Source organism: Solenopsis invicta, chromosome 5 (assembly GCF_016802725.1).
Source record: "Solenopsis invicta isolate M01_SB chromosome 5, UNIL_Sinv_3.0, whole genome shotgun sequence".
NCBI classification, from domain to species: domain Eukaryota; kingdom Metazoa; phylum Arthropoda; class Insecta; order Hymenoptera; family Formicidae; genus Solenopsis; species Solenopsis invicta.
Genome location: NC_052668.1, coordinates 20,649,954 through 20,677,017, shown reverse-complemented (window position 1 = coordinate 20,677,017; position 27,064 = coordinate 20,649,954). Strand labels below are relative to the sequence as shown.

Below are 27,064 nucleotides of genomic sequence, written 5' to 3'. Positions count from 1 at the left end.
GAAAAGCAGAGTGAATAAATCTTTTTAATAATGTGCAGTGATTCACATTTTTTTCTTTTTGGCACAAGTTTCGCGATAATCATGCGATGCCAGAATATTATTATATAATTTAGGTCAATAAAAATGTGAATTTTTTTATCGATTACAAAATGACTTAAAATTGATTACAAATGATTCAATTGATTACAAATGAACTCAAAATATCCCTTTCTTTTAACGATATTTTGAAATTGTCGATCTTTCTTATGTTTTAATGTTTGATTCGACGATAAATAACGCTAGAATATAGTCATATAGTTTAAATCAAGAAAAGAAGAGGAAACCGAACATCTATATACTGAGGTAAAATGCTAGAAGGAAACAATACAGATAGTTGGAATTTGTTATCGTTTCGTTCCTTAGTGCATGAATTATAATATAATAATTATTAAGAAAATTAAACCTTTTAACATTAAATTAAAAATACTTATTTCGAGACGTTTAGAAGATCATAAGTTATTAGATAGAAATATTCTGATATGAAAATTGTCCGGTTTCTCAAAACTTGAAAAAAACAATTTTAATTGTTTACATATATTTAGATAAAAGGTTGTTGGAATTCTAGGAGCGAAATTCATATTTCTCTTTTTGGCACACTTATTACACTCAATTCAAGTAGTGATTTCAATAATATTTTCAATAGTCAACGTGACCTAACTTTTGAAATTACGTTTTATTCATAATGATCTATATTTAGAAATACGCTTATAAAGATATTAGTGCGCTGTAAGTAATTATATCGTTTTATGTATAATCAATGACAAAGATGTAATGACTTAATAATGCATTAACATTTCTATAAGAGCGTTCTAACTAAATGTAGATCAATATGTTAGTTTTAACATGCAAAATGGAAAATAATAAAAATGTGACGAAACATTTTAATTATCCATTATTATTTAATTACTCGTTATTATTATTTACATCACGATTGCATATCGGCATTGCATTAATATAAATATAATCACACATATGTAATATGTGATAATACTTATAACAATGGTATAATTAATAATAACGGTAGTATATTACTAATTGCTTAAGATATTTTTTAATAACTATGCTAGCCATTTATACTATCTTTTCTCTCTCTGGAGTAGCAGTAAGCGCTTAGCATATTTCAAATAGAAATTTACGCTTGGAACAGTTGGAACAGCTTCGTTGTTATGATATGAACATAGATCTATATAAAATGTCTAATTATATTCTTCATAGTGCTCGTTGAGTTTAGCATAGAGACTAAAATAAAGATTACGTTTTTCTTTACTATAAATGGCATTAATGTTAGAATTAGCTGATTTAACACGTTTCAAATAAAAAACAAAATTATTAAACATTTTAATTCAACATGTTAATTATATAATATCTAAATACGTTTATCATAAAATCGAAGCTGTAATACTCCATTAAAATGAATTTTTTCTAGAGTCGCAAAACGTAGAGAAAGTAAATAAAATTACCGAAATGTATAAAATGAGATTGATCTCCAATTTACGTATGAATTTGTGCGCAATATATGAAGATGATTACGAATCGTTCTTTACATCTTCAAGCATATTTGAAAGATGCTAGGCAAACTGCTTTCTACTTTTCTACAACTACTGGAAAATCCCATGTATAATAGGATTTAATGTGATAATGATATCATGTAATAATCGCAACTTAAAATTATTAAAACATTACTTATAATTTCACGACTTAAAATTCTAAGGTATAATTTTAAAACTAAGACAGTCTTTTGGTAAAACACATCGTTCTCGCTGCCCTTACAGAAATTTAGTACTATATTTATTACTTATTTTAAATTTTAAATCAATAAAATAGAAAAACACCGTTAACTGTTAACAATGTTTTTAATCTTTAAAATAAGATATAGCATTAAATTGACCAATTTCTGTAAGGATGTCGATACGCGAGACACTGCCCATACGGATTCATTGACCATACGGCCTGGGGGACGCGTACACTTGATGTGAAACACGGGTCTCTCAATCAACTTAGGAATCTCTCAGAGTTCGTTCTCTGAAAAATTATACGACTTGAAAATGATAATCATCTTCACATCGTAGTTTTTTACAGCCTTGTAGTAGATTTTCGCTATTGTTTTATTATTTTATTATATATTCTAATACGTGTGCTAAATACACTCTCATTATTAATCAAGATCATTGACTCGCCTCAATGACTACGAATTTTTATATTTAATATGTATCGTACAAATCTTGCATGGATTATTTTTTTTTTTAAGATAATCTTTTAAATTTTTTAAGATAACGCATACATATCAAACATTACGCATTGAACAATGCAAAATATGTATATGATTCACATAGAGATATGTGAATGAAAGAGATAGTAGTTTCTTTGAATTCTATTTTATTTTTTTCAATGTTTCATCTTTATGAGAAACTAGATTTTATAACTCTTAATCTTTAGAACTATTCTTTATGTAATTAATAATTCTAACTTAATAATCCTATAAAAATGCATTATTTACATTTAGAGAGAGAAAGAGAGACAGAGAGAAAGAGAGATAGACAGAAAGAGAGAGATTCACGATAAGTAAATATCTATTGGAGTATAAACAAATGTTGTATGTGTTGATACATCGATTTACAATATATGATTCAATTTAAAATATTACGAAATATGGATATGAAATCCATTTTTGTAATTTCCATTGAATAATTATCAAGGATAATTACTGGATTATCTTAACATATTCTACTTTTGAAATTTCTCTACGTATGCGCCAAAAATGAAACAATAATATCTTTAAGCTCTTAATAACAAAATTATGTCAACTGTACAGAATCAAAAGTACTAATACTCGTCCCCTTGACAAGACTACGAAATCAATCTCGAAATTTAATTGTCTATCATCATGTATGTACATGAAGTTTATTTATCATTTGTGATGTGATCATCACACGTATGCTTTCAATTAAGCTACTCTTTAGTAGACAATAATATGACAAATTTAAATGATACATTATTTAAAAAATTTATATTTAGTAAGATAGTATCAATTTTAAAATACAAAATCATGAAATGAAGCAATGTACAATAATACAAAAAAAAAGGAATACACATATTATTGTACGTATAGTATTTTCACGATAGCTTGTCTTCTAACAAAAGAGATATCTTATAAAGTACTTAAAGAATATAATCTAAAAAAGTTTGATTTCGATAAATGACCTTAAAATAAGCATAAAATAATCTAAATTAATATAAAAGGTATATACATATATAATATTTCATATTCAATATCTTCTCATTTCTGCAATGAAGAGAAAATAACAAATGAAAACAAATGACACAGGAAATATCCTCGTTTAATCCTCGTATAATTATAAATGTAAAATTTATCATAAAATGAATCGGGAAAATGTCCCTCGTACCTCAAAATCACTCATTTCTGGTACAAATATATCCGAGGATTACAAATGTTTATGCTATTTACCGTTAACCTTTTCGTTTATAAGAAAAAATACAAATACTAAATATTTAAAATAATAGTAATAGAAAAAATATGTAGTCCTGTAAAAGCAGAAAATTATTATGTACAATATTCAATATCTACTGTATCTCCAAATGACACAAATCTAACTCAACGTCAACAATTATTCTAATTCTTACTAAATTTGACAAATTTTCGTATAGTTATATGAAAATTTGTATCAATAGTTGTTTTTTACAGTTTATACCTAAAATGAACATACTGTATAGTATGATATGTATTCATCCTCCGATTGCACATACTCCGATGATAGAAATCTATTATATAATCGAAATAACGTCGGAAAGTACAGTTGAATACATTAATGGTGTCCAGCGCGTTGATATTTAGGATACGCAATTCGCCGATTTTTATTATTTACAGGAATGAAGTAGTCAAACTATCATTAGTAAATAAACCAGTAATAATAGTTGTGTTTGAAACTCGTAACTACATTATGTAAAATATGAAAAATTATCTAAGAACTTAAAGATACTTAAATGTTATAATAAAATTTGATTCTTGAGTGTGGTCGCACAAAACACCATTATTGCATCCAGTACATATTAGTCACAAAATCTCTAAGTCTTTACAAACATACATTCATCATAATTACATTTAACAATCTGTATCTAATATCACATTATATCTAAATTAATTCGATTTATAAATAAATCTCACTTTGGTAAAAAGGATCACTGATTCTTTGCCACCAATAAAAATATCTAAATTCCCTATAAATGATTTATAAATTTTTACATAGAAGTACGAATACCTGAATGGAGCGTAGGTAAAAGGAAGTAAATTCGGAAACGTAAGACAAATATTATCTTACCAAAAAGGCAATAGGCAAGCACTAATACTAAAACTAACACTGACTGTACAATGTCCTTTGTTATTATGTTCTTGTCAACCTTATATCACTACTAATCCTATAATTTACCAATATCACTACCGAGCAATTTTCTCCTTGCCGTTCAAGCTTCACTTCCCTTGCATAAAGTCTACGTTACATCCAGATATTCATACCGTCTATGAATTTTTATCTATAAAAGTTGGAGTATATGCAATTCAGTTACGTCAATCTTACGTTTGTTAATTATATACACCTAATTATGGCGTATCTCTTCATTTTTGTTTTTTATTTATAAGTTTCTATGTGAAAAAGTTGGTTAACGAAGCTATTACGTGTAACTGCAAAATTCCGAATTTTAGAAAAACTTAGAATTTGCACGGGAATCCCAAGACTTTATTAAAATTCAGAGTTTATGATACTATATATATATATGGAACTATTTGGAACTTAATTTTCGACCGTAATAACTCTGTTTTTCAAATACATTTAAAATATTCAGATAGATATTATAGACATTTGAGTAATATCTAAAACACTAATAAGAAAGTCTGTAACATTATAAAATGCATTTAAAGATTTTCATGATTGAAAAGGATCACTAATTTTTCTAATAAGACAAATTAACGATTCTCTTTCACATAAAAGCCCATTAAAAAAATATTAAAAAAATACGATTAAAAATTTTAATATATAAATACTGGAAGCTTTTTCTCTTCATTTTCTTATTTTTCATTTCGTACTAAATGTCTATAATGTCTAATCCTGAATGTCTATCTCGCATGTGTTTGAAAAGCAGAATTATTAATTAGACTCTCCAAGGCTACTCCGTTTCATGTGAAGTCACGTGTTTTAAAATATTCACGAATCGCTATTCTGTCGAGTTCGAGTCCCATTATTATTATTATTGGGGCTCAATGAGTTACTACTGGCCTCATCATTAACTCGTTTAACTGGAAGGATGCCTTCGTACAAAATACCATCAATGTCTATACTAATTTCTAGTTGTCTTCGTCCATTCTCTAAAAAAGGAAAGTAGATCATTTTAATAAAAGCAATTGTAGCATCTCTTCAAGATAATTCATTTCATCATAATCTCGTCTTTATTATAATAACTTGGAGTCTAAATCAGAAACTTACCTCGAGTGCTAACCATTTGTCTAATACGCAGGGAATGCATCGTGTTGTTTCCTTCCTCATCGGATAACGACATCCTTTTCATTCTTTTAGTAGGCGTCGTGGGTGAGTGTGCAACAGTCTCAGTATTTCTCTTCTCTCCTCCCGATGGTGGTGATCTACTAGTGGTCGGAGAAGACACTAGATCCGATCTAATAAAGAAAATTTGTCGTTAAAAGATATATACTTTTCTCTCTCACCTGTTCGTTAAATCCAAGAGCTCTTATTTACCTGTGTCCAGAGTTTGCGAGATCCAGCGCTTCTCTCTGTGGTTCCGGGCTATTTGTCGGTGCTAATGGCGAGTGAGACGACGCTGGAGAAAAAGACGGCTGAATCATCCCTGGATATTGGATATTGTTATTGGTTTGATTGCACATGTTCCAGAAATGCAATCCGCATCCTTTAAATCCTTCCGCCGTTGTAGGTGGCGGTGTCGACGTGTTACCTTGGATTATCGGATTATTGGCCATTGTGCTTCTGTCTCTGATTAGCCTCGCCATATATTCTGAAACTATATAATGCTCGATATTAGAAACACGACAATATGACCAGCGTAATTAGTATTCGTTGCATTTCGGTAATTAGCGAGCGTGAATGCCGTGGAGAAGCAGCAGTGAAGGATTCTAAACAGGAGCAATCGATCTGACAATGAGAGGCGTCGGACGACGCAACGGCAGGATGATCACGAGATGAGAAACCTATCATTTAATTGTTACTTATATTGTACTTGTTTGTTATACATATATTCATATGGTATTAATCGCTTGTAACAGACTCGCGTTGCGTGTCTCATTGTTTACGCTAGTGCTGTTCAAGGTTTGTAATTTTGAGCTTGAAATTGAAATGTATCGATATTTATGCTTACGATATTTATGCTTATCGCTTTATAATTATTTTCTCGTTGCGCGCGACGCTAGTTCCAAAGATAAAACGAGTCTGAGATCGTTAAAAATATCTGAGGTGTCATTTATAATTTTTAATAAATAATATATGAAATTATAAGTAAATTAAATATAATAACAATTATATATATTTATTAAAATAACACGTATAAAATTATACTTTTGTACATATTATTATACATTCATGAATATTTTATAATTATATGTATTAAAAATAATAGTATTTTATACATAATATTAATAATAATACGTTTTTAAACAATGGATGATATAGTATATGATATGTCAAGAATTTTAAGCTCTTTCAGATTAGTCTTGTCCTTGAGAACAAGCGTCACACATTATGAGAAAACAGCTAGAAAATGAGGAATAGAAGTGACAATAAATATGAATATCGATATATTTTAATTTCAAGCTTAAAACTACATATCCTGGATATCACTGGCGGAAAAGACTGAACAAGTCACTGTGAATCCTCATTAATCTCTAAACTCTATGAGTTATTTTTAAAAATATATGAAATCAAAACTATTGTTATCTTTTAGAGTGAAATTTAAAATAATATTTAAGATATTACGCGCAAACATTACAATAATTTATTGATCGTCTGACATTGATAAATATTCCTGATTATCTGAAATGACATGAATCATCTGACTTTGAGTATTATTCTGAAACGTATGCACATTATAAAACGATTGAAATTTACAGACAAATTTTTCTTTCGTTGACAGCTCAACATCGTCTGCTAAATTAAAGCAGCGAAGATTCGCTTATTGGCACTGTTCCACCTGAACATCTGTATAAGCTATAAAACGATTGAAAACTTATTTGTTTAAGTCGGTGTTTTCGTACAAAGCACAAAATTCGATAGACGAACAAATGATTATACGTGCACCAATGTTCGTTAAAATCGTATCAATGAAACTTTCGAGCTTATCTACAAACCTCCATATGTTAAAATGCAATATTTATACTGGATCACGATATTCTGGATACTCATTGATACTACGATTATTCATATAGAGCAAATATACGAAGAGAATTTCCTCTTAGAATTTACGCTCAAAATTAAAGAATAAGAATTTTTTAATATCAATTAAATTGATTATTATCAAAATAATATTCATCATATTGCTCTTTAGATAACTATTATAACATTGAAATACAGATATAAAATATTTAGCTGAAAAATATTTAGCTGAAATTTAAGATTATCAAATGACGATCAATTAAAGAAGCATTCTTTAAATTCTATATGAAAGAAAAATTTTATCTATATTAGATAAAAATATAATTCCTTGCTTGCATACAAATCAATGTTGAATAGAATGATAATACTTTTAATTTCATAATGTTCAATACTATTTTTTCTACGAGATAGTCGTGGAGCAACGTGGCCTTTGAAGAATTTTAGTAAAATTTTAGTAAAATTTAGTAAAATTCTGTAAAATGGTTTGATTATTAAATTTTAAAATTCTAAAATTCTCTAAAATTCTTCAAAGACCACGTTATCCACGATTACTATGATTTTGAGGGTAAATTCTAAGAGAAAATTTCTTCCGTTAGCACTATAATTGTTGGAACATATCCACTGAATATCCGGTCGTTGAGGAAGCGATCGAAGGAGAGCTACGAGTGCGATCGAAGCGCGACGTTACCCAGATCGCTGTCGAGGGCAGCGACGAGGTGGAAAGAGAGAAGGAAAGGGTAGGGAAATAGGAATGCTCGTTAGCGAGAGTCATCCGTTAACGCCTGTCTTCCGGAGGATCGTACAATCAATTATGCCTCCTTCGCTCTCGCATCATCATCTCCAGGGAGGCCCGAAGCACTACCTACCGATTTAAAATAAACCCATCCTACCCTCCTCCCGTTTCCTTCCTCTGTTTTTTCCATCTCCCTTTTTTCTCTGATATCTTCCCCACCTTCAGGAAGTTTCTCATTTTTGCTCTTTCTTATACTCTTTTTTTCTGTTTCTATTTCTGATACGGCGTTATGAACTACATCTTTCATTTGGAAAATTGTCTCGTAGGCAACCAAAGTTATTAATTTTACGTCAGTACGTGATCACAAACAGACGCGATGTGTATTAATATAGGAAAACATATGGAACTATTATTTCGTACATAATAACTACTTTTTAAATACGTTTGAAATACTCGAGGAGACATTACAAGCAAGTCATTACAAGTATTATAAGACGTTACAAGCAAGAAAGTCAATTCTGAATAAAACGCGGTTTCAGATAAATAATACCATCAATTTCTCTAATTAATTATCTATGATTGAAATGTGTAAATGCTGGTTTTTTCTTCACTTTTTTCTTTCATTCGTATTAAATATTCGCATGTGCAAACAAAATCTCTCTCTCTCTCTCTCTCTCTAAACCAGTGAAATAAGTCTTACAAATTTGCAATACTGTACTTATAACTGTGATCATCAACGACTATTCACTGTTTTTCATTGATTCAGATTAAGAGGGGAGTACTGTCACTGATCGAAATCAATGAATTATTACCGAAAGACAGTGCATATATCACTGATTGACATAGTTATATCATTGAAATCAGACTACCTTTCAATGAATGCTACGCTGATTTCGATTTAGAGACTTCATCATAAGAGACAAAAGGACTTACATGCTGCTTGCTGATTAGGTGCTAGGTTTGGTGGAAGATGTTGCGGATGATGTTGCGTAGCGTGTGGATGTCCGTTGACGACATGATGCGATTCATTCGCAGCCACTGCCATTTGAGCGATGGATAATTGTAACGGCATCTGATTTGGCGGCAGCGAGTTGTGCTGATTGCGCGATACTAAATTGTCGTTGTTAGAAGAGTAAGCGGCATAATTGTTCCTGCGGCTCTCGCGACGATTTGTCTCGATCGCCGTCTGAAGTTGTTCTTGCGTCGATAATCCTTCCTTCTCTTTCTCGTATGGATAGAGATATTTCATATACCTGTTGACAAATTATTCACGTTAAATGTATCTCTTTTCATAGAAAAGGTACTGACGTGAGAGACGTGTATTCGAACCGAATTTATAATATATATTATTTATTTCGTTTTAATGTTATTCAAATAATGAAATTATTTTCAATTAGACTGCAGCTGACTAATACTATTATTAATACATAATTTTTTTTCTCTGTGGATACAGGATGTATTCTCTTGAGTTAATTTTAAATGGAATCCCTTTCTACAACTTTATATGTAAGGGGAAACTAGTTGTAGATGACACCATTAAGATAAATGTCTGTTCATATTTTTTCCAAACGATGAATGGATATAATTAGCTCGTGTTTCCAGAAGAAGAGATGAAGAGAGACAGTTGGATCGCGGTTCAAGTTAATCGACTCGCCGATTCTCGGCAGATGAACGCTGTCGCGCGGTGATTTTGTTCGGGTCGGCCGTATTTTCGTATTTTCTCGTCTATCTCGCATACATATCGTCGAGGAAAGATAGCCGGTTGCCGGAATGATGGATGCGCGACCGCGAGACGAGGCGAGGCGAGGCGAGGCGAGGCGAGGCGAGGCGAGGCGAGGTGAAGCGACGCGACGCGACGCGACGCGACGCCGACGTTCCGTCGTGCACAAAGCGCTCGCGTTGCGCAGAGTTATTTTCACGAGCACACCCCTAGCATCGCGCCCGTGTAATTCATATTAGCCCGCACTTATAATGTGTCGGCGTTCTCCATCCCTCTTCTCCCGGCCGGGCCCGGCCCGGCCCTGCCCTGCCCTGCCCGGCCCGACCCGGCCCGTCGCGCGCGCTTTCGCGTCCTTCTCTTTTTCATTCCCGCGCAACTTGCCCTTCTCCGTCGCGCGTTCGACGAGCGAGATGAGCGGGATGAGCGGGATGCCTCGCGCCGACGAATCTCTATTTAGAGACCTCTCGCGTCTTCTCCCGCGTTTCCTCTCCGCGGGGAGACGAGACATCGCGAACGGCAGATAAATCTTCGTCGTCGCGCTGGATATGCTCGGTATTATATAAACGAATATATATCGTGCCAACGGTTCCAGGTTGTCACAACCCGCCCCGCGAGGTGTCCCAGCTCGTGAGGGATCGCGCGGAGGATCCAACGTAGACGACACGTCTCGGCTGAGACGCGATGCACCTGTATGTCATGCCTCCGGCTTGTCACCCACGTTGTTTTATCTTCACGCCACGGTGGTGAACGCGTAATAACATCGCTCGCAGCCCCGCGCCACATTTCTGCCTTCTCTCGATCACGAAATTCGATTCGTCTGGCTAATGTACCAAATGGTAACCGTCTGTAATGGGATCTTGACGCAGCTGTGATTCCGATTAATTACCGAAATATTTATCATGACTGATGGAAATACGATTGGCCGGTTATCAAGCGCCGGTTATCTTGTACGGCGTATGGGATTACTTTATCGAACACGATGATCTTGATGAGACGACGCGCGTAAAAGTCACGACGCTCTTAGTCATTGCCACAGATTTCACACTCGGATGACTCTTGGTCGACTTGAGGCTTATTGTATGCGAATTACGGTGGGCCCGGGCATTATGTTTTCTATAGGCAAGACCGGGGTCCCGGATGAGAAACTTCACGATCTACTTACTGAGTTCGCAAAGTAAACGCGGCGGAAGTAATGCTCGCTGGCAACCGAAGACCCTTGATGATTTCCTGCCATAGTTTCTTATTGATAACCTCGACCAGTCCGCCCCGCATTACGACTAACTTGTAGAGCTCGTAGAGATCCAATACGGATTTTGCCATGATAGGTAGTCGGCTGATGGGTGTTCCTGCAAACATAAAAATAATTTTTTTAGTAATTTACATACAAAATAACTTTGAACAAAGTAGATGATAACGTTATTCTGTACTTTGGATAAAAATCCAGTGTGCGTAATGCGTAAACTGCATTAAATACAGATAGAGTACTACTCGTATTTTTTTTACATTAACACTCTCAAAATTAACATTCTTTTGCATTTCTAAGAACACTTTTTCTACTACTTTATAAGTTGCAAGACGATAGAATAACATTATTATAACTATTATTCGCTATGTTTTCTCTTTATTATCTGATACGATGCACCCTAAGAAAGATCGTAAAAGACTGCGCCATTCGCGTGACTGTTGCGAATTCGTTATTACTCTTGTTAATTATAATTATTAATACTGAAATAATATTATTTTGATGTAAAACTAAATCTTATTAAATGTGTTACTTTAACTTATCAAAAACTATACTAAATAAACTTGAAATTTATCCACAATATACGTATAACATTCCAGAGTTAACGATGTTTTATTTTTCAATATTTTACTTTTTTCTTAATAAATAAAATTATATTAACTATTAATCCTAAAATACTATTTATTCTTACATAAAACGTACCCGAAGAAAAACGGGAATATTATCAAATATTTAGAAATATAGAGAAATATTTTACAAAAGATTTTAATATTAGAGGATTTTCCAAAGCTACCTCGGAATTTTACAAAATCGATGAACGTCTGGCACAGTGAGTAGGTGACGCAAACTATTCTATACCATTGCGTGATTAACCGAGGCAGATTTTGCGATCGTCTTTAAGTACGACTCGCGTAAAACGGCTGGATTTTATGAGGTTTGTCCAGAGATATCCAGCGTTAACAAGAGCAATAACGAATTCGCAACAATCACGCAAGTGGCGCAGCCTTTTACGATCTTCCTTAGGGTGTATCGCGCCAGATATAAGAAGTAAAAGAGAGAGAGAGAGAGAGAGAGAGAGAGAAACAGAGAAAACATAGCGAATTAAGGGTAGAAAATAAACGTTTACAGTGAAAAATTCGATGAGATATCAAAGCGGCATTAGAAGTTATCGATTGACGCTCGTAGGCAACTCTCTTAAGAACCCTCGCATGATAACGACGATGCAAATTGCATTCATATTCTGACAGAAATTAGCAACAAGTTCCGCTTTTGATAATATCTGTTCACGAGAATGAGATTTTTCTACATGTATGTTGCGCGTTCAGAGTTAGCGTTACAGTGGCCACACGTGGAAGCCGATAACGTGTAACATTGTGTGAGACATATGCCTCGTTAAGCGACATTCAGACAGAGATACGGAGAAATTCTTCGGTTAATTCATACGCGTATTACCGCCACCAACTGTGGTAGCCAGACCATCGAATTTTACGAGGTTGCCCGAGTCACGAGTTAACGGAGTGTTAACAAGAGCAGCAGTGCTCGCGACTATCGTGCGTTTAAACTACGTAAACGTAAACGCACCTTTACGAGCTTTCGAGTTGGCGTAATCTCAAGTTTAGAGTCGCACATAAGTGCGCCGGGCGACGTACGTGGCTCTGAAAAGAGTCACGATTGAAAATCTTTCATTCGAAGTAGAACCAAAGTGTGGAGTAACACCTTAAATGTTAAAAGCGCGTTTTATATCTCGCGAAGATAAAGAAACATTTATAGATAAAAATTTCCGACTCTTCAATCAGTTATAATTTCATTGAATTATTATCACTTGAATCTCGTAGAATGAAACGTCATTTTAAAAGAGTGAAAATTGAGCCGGTCCAATTTTCGAGTGATTCTTCATTTTACGATTACGAGGTTTAGAGAGTTTCGATTTTTATGTCTCGTACACGACTCCGAGGGACTCGGAAATTCCCCGGGTGACTCGTTCGCCGCGCGGTGGCCGCCGCGTTCGAGCCGCGCCGCTTTCCACGGAGCCGGCAAATTTTACGAGTTTGTCCAAAGGTTCGAGTTAACGGGGCGTTAACAAGGGCAATACTCGCGACTATCGCGCGTGCGGAGCGCCCGCTTTTGCGGCTCTTTACGAGCTCGCGAACGATTCTGTACGAGATGCCTCGGTACACGGGGAACGAACGCGCAGACAACACAGGCACGTAGGATACGGACAATGAGGAGGAGAAGCGCGCGCGTTCGCGGCGCGGAGAGGCGCGGTGCCGTATCGCAGGATCGTTTATCCGCCATCGAGGACGATGAAGGGGGCTGCCGCCATTTCTGACCGACGAGAGGAGGCAATAAAACCGCGCCGCCCGGGGTAGGGGAACCAGCAATTTCGGGCTATCGAGCGCGCTCCCTTCGGGTTTATTATTGGCCCTGCAATTATTGTTGATATACGCGCAACCCGGCAACCCGCGCTTAATGTTCCTATGTAGGGCGCAGCGATAAAAGCTGCACACACAATATGGCGACCGATAGTCGTTCCCTCGCGTCCCTTGTATCGCGCGAAACAACAGACTCCACAAATGAAAAGTGAAAATGCAATCGATGAACCGATCTTCCTCCTCTCGCAATTCGTATTTTGATGCAAAACGTTAACATTTCTTCGGACGAATCGTGATGTTCGAGACCCTCTCTCAATTGTGTTGATTCGGTTATTTATTTAAAAACGTTAATTAATAATTTATTTAATGCATTAAATTAAATATTATATATACATAAAGCTATTAAAATAGTTGGGAGTTCATCAAACCATCAGTCTGAGCTCGCTCGTTCGCGTTATAAATAGAATGCTCGGATAGGAATTTAAAAAAAAAAAAAAAAAAGAAACGTATCAAAATCACGTCTTACTTTACAAACTTGTGAAAACCGTAAAGAGTCGGAAGAGAATTTGCAAATTTATCGTTCATCCTTCTTACGCGATATAATATTCCTTGACAAGAGATTGACGAGAAAGGAAGAGACGATACAAAACAGCGGGAGTGAATGCTCAGGAAGATAAAATAGTGAGAGAAAGGAGAGGATAGGGAGAGAAGGAGAGAGAAAAGGGGGAATAAGAGAAAGGAAGAGGGACGGAGAGAGAGAGAGAGGAGGAAGGGAACGTTTCAGGATGCGATTACGACTTTTCTTGGTAGGGCGTCCAATCAGCAGTTATTTTTATAACGGCCGCCGTCGCGCCGTGCCGCACCATGCCGCGGACTCGTCCAAGTAGTGGTGGCGAAGTAGCACCGCGACGAGCAACAGTGGCCATCGCATGTTGCCTTCAACGAGCCAAAGTAGCCATTCGCCTCGCGTACAGGCGTTACGCGCGGTATCGCCGCGCGTTCCCTGCGGAAAAAAGCGTGCGAGAGATCTTATGATAAAAATCACGCACGCCGTGTAATCAACCGTCCGATCAACCCTCGTTTCTCGCAAACGACAGCGACGAGAATACTTGGTATTTTCCATAGTATCACAATGAAATTGAACGAAAACGCAGAGAAGCGTTGGACAAACCTTGCTCAGGACTAGATGGCTCGTTTTTTGTTTAACTTTAAAGGAGAGGGGACGATCGAACCGAGAAATCCTACGAGCGAATACGCGTCTCGATACCATATTTGTCGAGTATAATCCTCCTGGCGAAGGCGTGGTGGGGGTAATTGACATACGAAACAAATGTTTCATTTTATGGGTTATTGCGAAGGGCGAATAGACGCGGCGGGGTTGAGGGAGTGTCCAATCTAATAACGATCGGTTACGTTGGAGGCTTTCATTAACGCACGCATACACCCCCCGTCCGGGCGATGTGCTGGCCGGTCTCCCCGCACTCAAAGGGAGTTTCAGACGCGCGAAACGGCTTTTCCCAGAATCTCGCGTGACGGCTCCGGAATCTATTGAATATAAGCTGTCCCGTGGAATATACCCCTGGGAGATTGCGCTCCTGAGACGGGAGAGAGGAGAAGGGGGAGATTTTTGCCAGTCATTCGGCTGTTCCGTTCAAATAAGGATTAACTTAAGTACCCCTACGACCTTTCCTTTTCTTAAAAACTAGGCTTAAAAAAATTTTCCTGGTAAAAGATTAAAGAATAAAAAATTAAAGATTAAGAAAACGAAATCCTAAGATCGGACGTATCAATCGATACGAACTTCTTCCGAAAACCTGCTTTCCACATTTTTTGAAAGCGAATGAGATACCTTTCATCGGATGCTTTACGAGCTAATTTGCGGCTTTGCGGTTCACGCTGTCGTACATCTTCTCGTCTATGGTACGGTGATCGAGCGCGGCAATCCACCACAGCGCGATCCAGCGAGATATCTTTTGTAAAATCTACATCCGCATCTCGTTTCCGAAAAAGAGTAAGGATCTTTTACGACGTAAAGTTTGAAAAACGAAATGCAAAACCCGGTGCGAGAAGAGAGCGGTCGGGGAGGACAAGGGGAAGAGGGAGACGATTGCTAGAGACGGCAGAGTCTCGTGCGGGTTAACTTTGTTAGCGCTTGGCATTATCAGGCCGGCAAAAGAGATTGGCATTGCGAGGAATAGCTGGGAGGGGGTGGAGTTTCATATGAAATACACGTGACATTTACTGCCTTCACCGGCTGGGCCCCTGCAAAGACGCAAACGCATTATAAATAGATCTCCTCCCTGTTTACCCCCTCCTCCCTCCTCACCACCCCTTCACTCTTTCTCTCTTTCTCTCTCTCTCTCTCACTTGCTCTTTCACCCTTCTTTTTTTCTCCGCATCACTCGGAGTTCTCACTCCGGCTCTCCGGTCGAGAGGCTCGAAGATTAAGAAAGGTCCCGGGAGGAAAAGAGGGAGCACGGTACGGCCACAGCCGCCGCATAGACCGCTACAATCTGGTTTATAATCTTGTTAGGATTTCGCGGAAATATTGGCGTAATTTACGATCCGTCTTAGTGAAGTTAACTGTCGGAGAGTGCCGCAATGAAACGATGAAGGCGTACGGAGGGTTGCGTTCAACGGCTGCGCTTTTGTAGCAATGCTTATGCTGTCTCGTCGTTGCGTTTCTCCGTGTCCCTTTTTTCTCCCCCTTTCTTCCCATTCCGCTGTCCACCATCTTTTCCCGTTCCTTTTTCTCTCTTCAATCGTCTTTTAGCCGTATATTCTCTCTTTCCGATTATTCATCCTTCAAAAGTTCCTTCGCGAGTGTCACGCTAGCCAGTTTTGTATTTGAAATCTTCAGGCGAGTCGCGATTTGAGTACGCGACACTCGTCGACTCGACGTGAACCGAGACGAACGCGCGAGAGACACGTAAACAAGTCGCAAATTATCAACGGCAAACTTTCATAGGTTTGCCTCGTAGGGGTGCTGCGGAACGAACGTAGTGTTTCTCCGCGCGTTAGAAACGCGATACATCATCGTGCGGCCACGAATGCAACGGCACACCGTCGGTGGCGGGTTCCGCTATCGAGGCATCGAAATCTCTGCCGAGGATCCATCGTTAACGATCTCCCCCTAAGAGCCACTTGTTGCTGGACGAATCAAATAATTGTATTTCCGTCAGCCGACGAGGCATCCCTGGGGCGTCCATCCCTGGGGCGTCGACTGAAAGTTACGGGCGTGGAGCGAAATAGAGAAGCGCTTCGTGGGTGGTATCGTTGCTGCCTCTCCCAGTGTCTCCTCGTCGAGCGACATAATCCGAGAAAACAAGATGGATCGAATGTAGAATATTCGAGATCGATGGCAGATTACTCTCCTACGAGTATCAGACGCATAAGAAAATACCCTAGTCCATTGATTTACGTAGTACCTTTTACACGCGATCTCAGTTTCACGTAGTCAGAAAATATATCTTTCTATGATATTTGTTGAAATTTGTTACGTATTTTTTTTTTTTTTTTTGTATTGACAAACTCTTCGTTTATGTGATTCCCAATTGCGTAAAAAAAAAGAAAATACGTGAAACGGATACTTTGCGTAAATCGAGGAACAAGTGTACATGCAAGCGTACATACAAGTTTGTATAATGAATCGACGTACTTGCAAAACTTTTTCGCGTTTGCAGAAAAATTAAAAGATGTATCGTACTTTCCTTCAAAAATTTGAACAGTTTCTTCGCATTTGTCTTTATTAGTTTGATCATTGGCTCTATTATTCTCCAGCCGCGCGCCGCGCCGGTTTAGAATCCGCGAACGATGACGAGCGCAGTTTGGGTGGCCCTTCAGGAGTAACGATGAGATTCACGCAAGCATGTGTGTATCGAGGTTGCGTGACGACAATAAAATCTCCAAATAATATCGCGAGCGATAAAGTGCGCTCGCTCGCGGCGTCGGGCTCTACGGCTTCTTTGATAGACTTTACGACAAGCTCCGATTTGCACGCTTGCTCCACCGAGGTACCATGTGTACGATTCGGTTGCTCAAACGAAGCCGACTTTTTAAGTCGGCGGGGATTTAAACGTGACATTCGAACACGTCGTTCGACACAATGCCTTTTACAAAGAGGTAATATCAAATGTTTCGCGTGCCAGATGTCTGCATCTTTTTGTTCTTTTTCTCCTCGCCATTTGTCACGCTTGCAAATTCGAGTACGAGAAACTCGCGTGTTCCGATAAATTTAACAAGATTAATCAATACGTTTGAGGTTCATCGGTCGTACCGTACTCAGAATTCAAGTACAGGGACAAACGTATTGTCTTTTACGAGAGATCCTGTCTTTTCGCGGAATGTCGCGCGTCGGTTCTACGGTCGTGCTCTCTCCTCGTTCGGGTTGTTTCGCCACGTTCCTAGCAGAGTCAACCACGAAGAAGAAGAAGAAGAAGAAGAAGAAGAAGAAGACAGCAACGACGACGAGTCTGTCGTCGTTCCTTTGCTCGCGCATGGCTACTCCCACGGATACGCTTGCGAAGGATAGTCGAGATTACTACCGAGAAGGAGCACTTGCCAACAATGTGGCGAAGAACAATGTGGCGAAGCTTTGATGTGACGTAGAATGGCGCGTTAACCGGCGTGCCGTATCTCCTATGGCCAGTTGCACATACGACTTTATTTCAACGTCAGCGGCAGGGGGAAGGATGACGATTGTTTTTCGATCGAGAAGCCGACTCTACAAAAGCGGCGGTACTGCTCTATCGCTTCACTGGAAACTCTCTAATCAGATCGAGTTTAGACATAGGAGACGTAGCTAGTAAGCTGTGATTGATTCGCGACGTTTTGAGAAGAAGAGAAAGACAGAAGGGAAAAAGAATAGAGAGAAATAATTTCTTTTCATTGTTAATAGAATGAATGTACGAGTATATCCTCCTCCCTCGCACGATTTTGATGAGAACTCTCTTCAGAGTTTTAGCAACTCGAAGCGACTACTAGAGGATGGAAGGACGCGCTTTAGGAGCGCCAAGTTGGCAAATTATCTCGTCGAGACGTCAACCTCTCGTCGAGGGGTCGCGTATAAAGCGATAAATCACCGCATAAAACGTCTCTCAGCGGACGACGATCGCGCATCAGGGCGCAGGAATGCCGGTCGTAAATTAAGCCCAAGTATTCGAGTAGCTGAGTAGTGAAAAATCGTATAAAAGACAAACTTGATTCCGGCGTGACGAAGATACGCGAGGAGATCGGATCTGCTCGAGATGAAAGCTAGACGTAGCACGTATCTCTCGGAACTCGAGCACTTTCACGCCCGGAGACAGCGGAGACAGACACGTATCGCAATAATGCGAAATCACACTGGAATAAGCTGTCGTGATGGCCATAAAGAATTTAACGACCGACAATGCACTGCGCATTATTATTCTCGTAACATTTAGCGCGGAATAATTATCGAATCTTCCGCGAACGCGACCGTCTCGCCGCTATTCTCGGGGTTATAAAACGGCCATCCAAAGTGCGAAATCTACGCTACGTTATTGTCCGATGCCAGATATAAATCAACCTATATCGAGCGGCGAAAATAACTTTCGATTCGTACTTGTCATTCTGCCAGAATAAGAGTTTACGTCCGTTGTGCACCACGTCCGTCACGACCCAAATCCCGGCCTCCACGGCTTCGGCGGCGGGACTTAGCGCGCGCGGCCATTGCGACTATTGCGAGATGCGAATTCGTCAGGGGTCGTAAACTCGCTGATACGCCTTTGGGCTTTAACGACGTTAATCGCATCGGGATAAATCGTCATAAGTGGTAATGAAGTTTGTTCGTTAAACGTCTTGGATTACTCCCGGGGTGAACGCGCGGTCGAATCCGAGAATAGTTATCAGAGATGTTTTATACACCCCAACGCCGAACAAATTTTATCTACAGTACATTTTTTTTACTGATCAAAATTGACACCTTTCGTTCGAAGATTTCGAGACCCAATTTGTATAATAGTAACAAGTTATGACTTATATATACAGTATCTGTTGAAATTAGTTAAAGTGCGTATAAATTAGAAATGATGATATGAGTTTGAATGATGATTGAGTTAAGAAGTAGGAAATTTCTTCGTGTTTTAGATAAGTATCCATTGTAATAAGCTATTCAATTTGCTTTTTTAATATTTTCTGGATATCTTATTTTTTTCAGAAAATATTAAAATCTATATATGTAACGGTCTTATTGATAAATTATAGTACAATCTATAATATTGTATTAAAAAAAAATAGTTAAAACTAATGACTTTTTAACTAGGGTATAAAAATCATTCTAGGTTTACAAAAAGAAAAAAAAAAGAAAATAATGGGGTGACTATTCCCAAATTGAATTATGTACATTCCAATATGTTTACGACTTAAATCCTAGATGAAAATTAGTTTAGAAAGTTTAAATCCTCACATTTTTACATAATATGCTGAATCGATAGCAAAATATCTACATCGCGTTTTGTGTTCTCGTCTCGCCGAGTTGAAGCTATTTTGTCGACAACAAGTCGGACGTACGTTATAGAAGTCGTCCCCGAATTTTCGCTTCTGACTCGATCATGACTCAGGATGACTGACAATGCAATTTTGTAGAAAATTATTCGTCGACCGAGATCTTTGTGCGCATTTTGCACATTCGTTAGTCATCATCATTCATTCAATAATAATCTTTTTGTCGCGTGTCCATCGGCGAGGTTTCAAACAAATCTGTAATAAAGAGCGGTGCGTGTTCGGTATCGCTGAAAACTTAACTACAGCCACCTGGCAGACGAGGGCGTGTCCTTGCGTAGGATTCAACCAAGCTTTCTTTCACGAGGGAAGCGAAGGGCTGACATATGCACACATGATTTATAAAACTAAAGAAATTTTGCGATTCTTTTCAGAGTGGAATGCGAGGAAAAGAGATAAGACAAGAGAATCCTATCTGACGAACCAAAGAGAGAAAGAGGGAGAAAGTGAGAGAAATGAGATGAGATAGAAATAGATACAATCACGAAAGTAATCGGACTTAAGATACTGGGAGTTTATGCTATAAATTAAAAGCATACTTTTAATGGAAATGGCAAGAGTCTTCACTTTCAATCTATTTTTTTTTTAAATTATCTAATATAAAATAAACTTTCTTTCTGTATCCGGAATTAGTTTCGTGACTGTAGATAAATAGATAGAGAGATAGAAATAAGAGAGAAAAGAGAAGAGAGAAGGGAAAGAGAAGGGAGAGGCAATGTATCACGAACCCCCAGAGCGATCGGTGCCGTTGTGAAATATTAATAAGCAAATTAGTTCAGACTTAGTGCCTCGCCAATACCGAACCGCCAGGATGAAAATGGCCGTCGGCCGTCTATAACAGTCGTATTTTACTTCCCACGCTTCAGCATCGCGCCGCCCGCCGCCCGCAGAATGCGATATCCGTTCCTTCTTCCGCTCGGATCATCTTATCCCTCTCTATCGTGCCTTCCTCTTTCTATAATGCGTCACATCGCGCACAGTCTTTCATTATGTCGCATGTGCGAAGATATCGTTTAACGAATAACGTTTATAACGCGACTCGGTTGCCCGATAGGTCTAATAGCGTATACCCGCATGACTGTTCGTCGTTTCCCATAAAAAATCGTTACCTTCATCAGTGCGTGAAAATAAACGTTCGCAAACCTGTCGAGAGAGAGAGAGAGAGAGAGAGAGAGAGAGAGAGACTCGCGCCAAGTGGCGGCGAACGACAACGTCGGAATCCAACTTTCTTTCACTGTAAAGTCACGGGCTGAAAAACTCGAGTCATAGAAACAAGGATTTTTAATTCTCCCGCGACAATGAATGATTAACGTTCATTTCGATTCGTCGCTCTCTCTAATCGAGAGCGACGTGTTCAAAGCGGTACGTAGACGAGTCGGAGCGCGAAAGATAGTGGAATCTCCATAAATCAATCTTTACGCTCTAGGGTAGACAATAATTCCGACTGCGAGCGATGCCGACAGACGCCACGGACCGGGAAGTCGAAGCTCGTGCCTCTCGAGCGTTGGTAAACGAAGGCTGACTCTTGGGACAAGAATTCGACAATTACGTCACGAGAACGTAACGGATGATCGCCCGGGGAACGCCTGGCGTCGGGACGTCTAGAATGTGCGACGTCATCCTGCTAAATGCTTTTCGTTCGACCGTTCGTTCGCTCGCTCGCTCGTTCATTCGGCCGTCCGCGGGTGCTCGCGTGCGCACTATCTATAGCACTGAAACGTGCCGGAGAGCAGCCGCCGGCTCCCTCTCGACTCTCGGATGCTGGAAGCCATCCGGTCACCTGTCTGCTACTGGAAAATGTAGGTCGAACTCTCGCGCGCGCGCGCGCGCGCGACTGAATAACTAATTGGACAGGTGTAACGTTCCCGTGTTACCAACCATAACTGTCACGTAGACATGTACGCGGTAGAAATTCAATTATCCACTACGGTCAAAGGTCAAGCTGATTCAAATTCCTACATTCACACCTGGAGTGAATTTTTCCGCACGGCGCAACAACACCGGTAGCTCTCGATTCCACTTTCCCACGTCTTATCTTGATTGACGTGCGATAATAACAACTCATTAAAATGTAATTTGATTGTTCGCATGATTGATCGGAAGGCATTTGTTTCTTAAAACAAAAAGTGTCTCGAGATCAATTAGAGAAAAATGCGAAAATTCCTGGAATCCTTTCGAAGAATGATCCATCCATAGAGTCTCAGCTACCGGTTTCGAAATGCACGCTCTGTCAAGGTCCGCTCGAATACCACATCGAATCCACATTATAATAATTAATGTCTGAAGACTTTCGGCTTTGCTGCACGAAAGCGTCATTTTTGCGTAGCCTAGCTGCAATGCCGGAGGGCATCAATCAGCGCGCGGGGGTACGTCATTATTCTGGGATTCCAAATAATTAGTGATGATTGCTCGCCTCTTTAGAGAACCACGATTAAATTTAACACGAAACTTCTGCGAAGAGCGAGGATGTTGCACCAGCATCTTGATATATGTATATATTTTTATATGTATATACAAATGTAAATATATATTTGTATATGAATTTATTGTATTTGTGATGACTGTGTAATGCAATTTGTATAAGATTACATGGAGAGAATTTTCTCGTGGAATTTACTCTCTTAGAATTTAATTTGATTCAATTTTTATGTTGTCTCACGACTACTACGATATCAACGATAAATTCTAAAAGAAAAGTCTCTTGCTGTTATAAACTCGCATACGTTATTACGATACCAAAGTTTTTTATTTTTTATTTACTAAGAATTCTATTTTAATATCTTTATTTTCTCCATTATTTCCAAGATGATATATTAGTGAACCTAATTAGTGCTAAAATGCGATAAATTATTCTTCAAATTCGATAAGAAAACTTAATCACGTAACTTCCACGAACAGCGGATACGATGGTCACGAAAGGTTTATCGAGCGACGCGACGACCAGGTGAACAGTTAATTGGTAGGACGGTTGAACTACACTTTGCGTAAATATTGCAGTTATTTTGTATTTTAGAAATAATACTAATGAGACAACTTTTAATAATACTGATATTTTCTATTGTCTATGATTTGTGAACGTGTACAAAAATCAATCAAACATTCTCGACCGCTTGTGTAGTGTCATTCAGCTTTGTACGTCAACATCTGCGGTGACATCTTTGCAAATGGTGCATCAAGTATATAGAAGCTGAGGTATTCTAATTTTAGAGGAATTACAAAAGTTGCATTTTTGAACTTTTGTTCCTAACTTCTATTTGATGTATATTTAAGCCGTTCTCTGGATTTATTTTAGAAAAATGTCACACAGCGCAATATAATCTAATATTTGAGAACTAAAGGACAAAAAGCATTCAAAAATTCACAAAATTTCCTTCAGAATCAAGTCTACAGGAGGTCCAAAGGTCTGTATAGCGGCATTTCCATAGCGACGGACTTTTCAAGGAATTTTTTTATTTAAGGTATATTTTATGAAATCCATCATGGAGAGAATACAAATCTATCGCATCAACGCGCTAGGACTTTATTTCGTTTTATGGAAGGTCCATCCGGAGCCAAGTGTTTATGGACAGGGTAAATTGACTCTCCCTCTCTCTCTCCCCCCCCCCATTTCAACCTCCCCTTTTCTTTCTTTTTCTCTTTTGCTTGGTTGTCGACACCAACTCGTCGATTTGCTCGACAAGGTCGTAAAGACGATAAAACGACATTGGAGCGGGTGCGAGATACAAATAGAGGTATAAACGGAGGTGTTAAAGAGAGGTAAGAGAAGGGACCAGTAAACTCGCGTATAACGTCCTAACATCCAAGCTGCGTGCGTCTAGATTTCGTCGATTTAATCGACCATCCTCGCGGTCCTCACGCGATTCTAAGTTTCCCGTGAACGTATCCACTTGCCTTTTCGACCCGAGACGTGCCTTTTGCTCCGACGATTTTATAGGCGTCCCTTTGGACCGGCCGAGATCGGTTGAAGATCGATTCCCGGTAAAAGCTGTAATATACGTATGAATTTTGATATTTATTACATAATAAAGATCCGTTGAGAATAACGTTTCGAGTTCTTTGAAAATAGGAGCGATGTTGTTGGAGCGATAGCATTTTCTCTATGACATCGTTCGTCGCGCTGCGTAAATCCTTTGAGTTTTCGTAATGCTTACCGAGCTTACCAGCTGGAGCGAGTATATTTTCATAAATTCTAAAGCAAAAATTGTCTCCGTGTGTGTATACAATATTCTCGATATACAAGAGAGGAGAGAGGGTGGTGGAAGCTCATTTCGATAAAAGCTGAAAAAGCACAGTCGATGAAAAGCTGATTCAAGCTCAAACCGATTTACGAATCTGCAATTAGTATCGGTCGTTATCTAATTTGCATTCGGAATAGCCAAGGCCATCGGTGCCAAGCGGCAAGCGCGCGGTACCGCAGGCAGGGAAGCCGCGCCGCGCAAAAGAGAGGAGAAACTATTTTCGCGAGGAACGTTGCTTTCGCTGTTGCGAGGCAAAGTCAAACATTCAAACTAGTTGCAATATGCCGTGACGGCGTGCAGTTACCGAGTAACGGCATACGAACGTGCTCCCGGCACAAAATATCGAATAATAAGAAAATGGGAGGGAAAAGGGGGACGGCGAATCGTGCGTTCGTGTGTCAGCTCACCGGCGAATCACCGTCGTCTCCTTTAGTTGCACAATGGAAATATTTTCTGGGTGCGCGCGGGGCTCGAGAAAAAGACTTATTCACATGTAAGACGTGCATGCACTAAGTATGCGCGAATCCGTGTGGACGAGGTGGACGAGGCGCATGCGAAATGAACGGAGCGGAGGTACTAAAAGGTACTAAAAGTAACGGCTGCGCGGCACGATAACTATTAAGCCACCATCGTCGATCGGCTGGCAGGCTGCTCAATTTCATGGTGGTTCCTACTCCTCCTCTGGCCCCCTCCGATTCCCTCCTCCTTAATCTACGGTACGCACGAAACTACGAAGCCGCGAAGCGTTTAAACCCTGCTAAGCGACGAGACGCGCGACCTGAAGAAGAAAAAAAAAATCAGAGGACGAGAGCGCACCTATGAAAACCTATGTAATATCTTGTGTATGCAGACGTCACGTACGCGGTGCGTGTTCACAAGTGTGTAGCGAAAAGTGTTCGTGCCCAACACGTGTTCTCCGCGTTAATGCGTTGCCCGCGCCGCGAGTAAAAAGGCATTTTTCTCGAACCGGCCGCGACGCACAGCTCCGTTCCGCACTTTTTAACTCCGAGACCTGCAAACCGTGTGATCGATTCACTCCAATGTTATGAATCCTTTCATCGATTCAGGATTCTTTATTCTTTTGCGAGCGTCCACGTTGGCGAAACAAGAAAGAATACCCATTGTCTGTAGTTTTACTCTTTGAGAGAAAACCGTTTGCTATTTGTCAAACCAATTTGTGATAATTAAATGTTAATTTAAGATAATTGTGGTTCCATTTTTAACGTCATTATACTGCTGTAATGTAGTAGTAATAATAATATGCTATACTAACAAAAAATGGCTGTAATTAAAGTCATTTAAATATATTTTTGGCATCAAAAATGACTATAATTTATAATCGCTTTTGGTGTATATACTCTATTTAAATTACAGTCATTTTTATCGGTGCAATACATTGTATGTTATTAGTGGTATAAAAATGAAGCTTCTAACCATAATTATCTTATTTACAGTCACTAATTACCAATTACTTTTTTCTCCGTGTGATGTTTATATCTTCTTGTATTATATACTATTGCAATTTTTTTTTCCTTACGTATACTTGGACACATTCTCAATTTAAAGAAAATTATTTTTATACGTTGAAATATAAACGTTATCAAATTAATTTCTGTAAAGATTGACTACGAAAAAGATGCTATCGTCATTGATTTGCAGTCTTTTTACATTCTTTTATCTTTGTACATATTGTGCGACAGTGTAAATATACATGAACATAATATGTGAACGCGAAGCCGAGAAGAAGCGACGGAGAGGGAAGTAAAGATAATAACGTATTCGATGAAGAGAATGGCATCATTCGTGCAGTCGTCCGTCGCGAGTATGAATTACATTGGCGATTGAAACTCGTTCGTGGTGAGAAAAAAAAAAGAAAGCAAGTGTGCAGACCTCGGGCTGTCGGAGGTGCTGAGATTTGCATATTAAATGGGTTGGGATTTATAACGGTCGGTCTTTCGAGTGGTGTTAGCAATATATGCGATAAATAAAGAAACATTCCTCGCGCGAATCGATAGCGCGCAAAGTCCAGTTTTCGCGCACACGAGAGAGAAGAATGACAGAAAAATAGAGAAAAGAAAAATCTCATGGAAAATGTTTTGATGCGATCTGAAGTTTAAATCTCTTAAAGTATAATATACACAAAAAAAAACGGAATTAAACATTGGTATCAAATTGAAATAAATCTTAACCTACATATTCTATTTAACAATAAAATATTTTTTATATAATATTTTTATAACAATATTATAAAATACTTATTTAAAGATGTAATATATTTTAATAATAATAGTATTAAAACATTTTAATTCTTGGTTTTGAAGATATCGTTTTTTTCCTATCTAATATTTTTTCTCTCTTATAAAAATTGCTATTAAATAAAATGAATCTGTTTTTGAAATTTCAAATATTATAATTAAAAATCATCCTACAAACACAGGGCGTATAATTTCAAAGTCTTATTAATATAATTAATTAAATTAGTTAAATCAACTAGTATGTGCGTCATTGCTTCAGTACCTCTTATTCAACATTGTTCGCAAGATTGATCGAATAATCTACAGTGTCCCGTCAGAAAATTTTCTGGATCGTTTAAAAATTATCCTGAGTCTCTCAAACCGGTTCTCATCGCTATTCGGCGGCAGTATCGAACTAAGTTATGTTCCGCTTGCGCGAATTTGTGCGTTCCGCGTGCCTCGTCGGCGCTTTTGATATACGAATACCGCCATCGTGGCGGGTTCCAAACGGGTGGGACACTTTGTTGCGAAACGACCTTAGTAATATCTATTACCGC

General features: G+C 38.5%; 1 protein-coding gene across 4 annotated transcripts in view; it reads right to left on the bottom strand.

Moving 5' to 3' along the window:
- Positions 1-918: 918 nt before the first annotated feature.
- The window catches only part of LOC105195106 (protein dead ringer), a 133,453-nt gene continuing 107,307 nt past the window's right edge, over positions 919-27,064 (bottom strand). For 3 of the 4 annotated variants that reach the window (XM_011160344.3, XM_011160345.3, XM_011160347.3), the window contains exons 5-9: positions 11,061-11,244; positions 9,112-9,431; positions 5,802-6,081; positions 5,535-5,722; positions 2,140-5,416 (exon numbers count right to left, since the gene is read on the bottom strand). In XM_011160344.3, coding sequence (XP_011158646.1) covers positions 5,256-5,416; positions 5,535-5,722; positions 5,802-6,081; positions 9,112-9,431; positions 11,061-11,244 — 1,133 coding nt within the window. In that variant the 3' untranslated portion in view covers positions 2,140-5,255. Of the gene's footprint in view, positions 5,417-5,534; positions 5,723-5,801; positions 6,082-9,111; positions 9,432-11,060; positions 11,245-27,064 lie in introns of all 4 variants that reach the window. The other variant, XM_039449902.1, reaches the window with a different exon arrangement.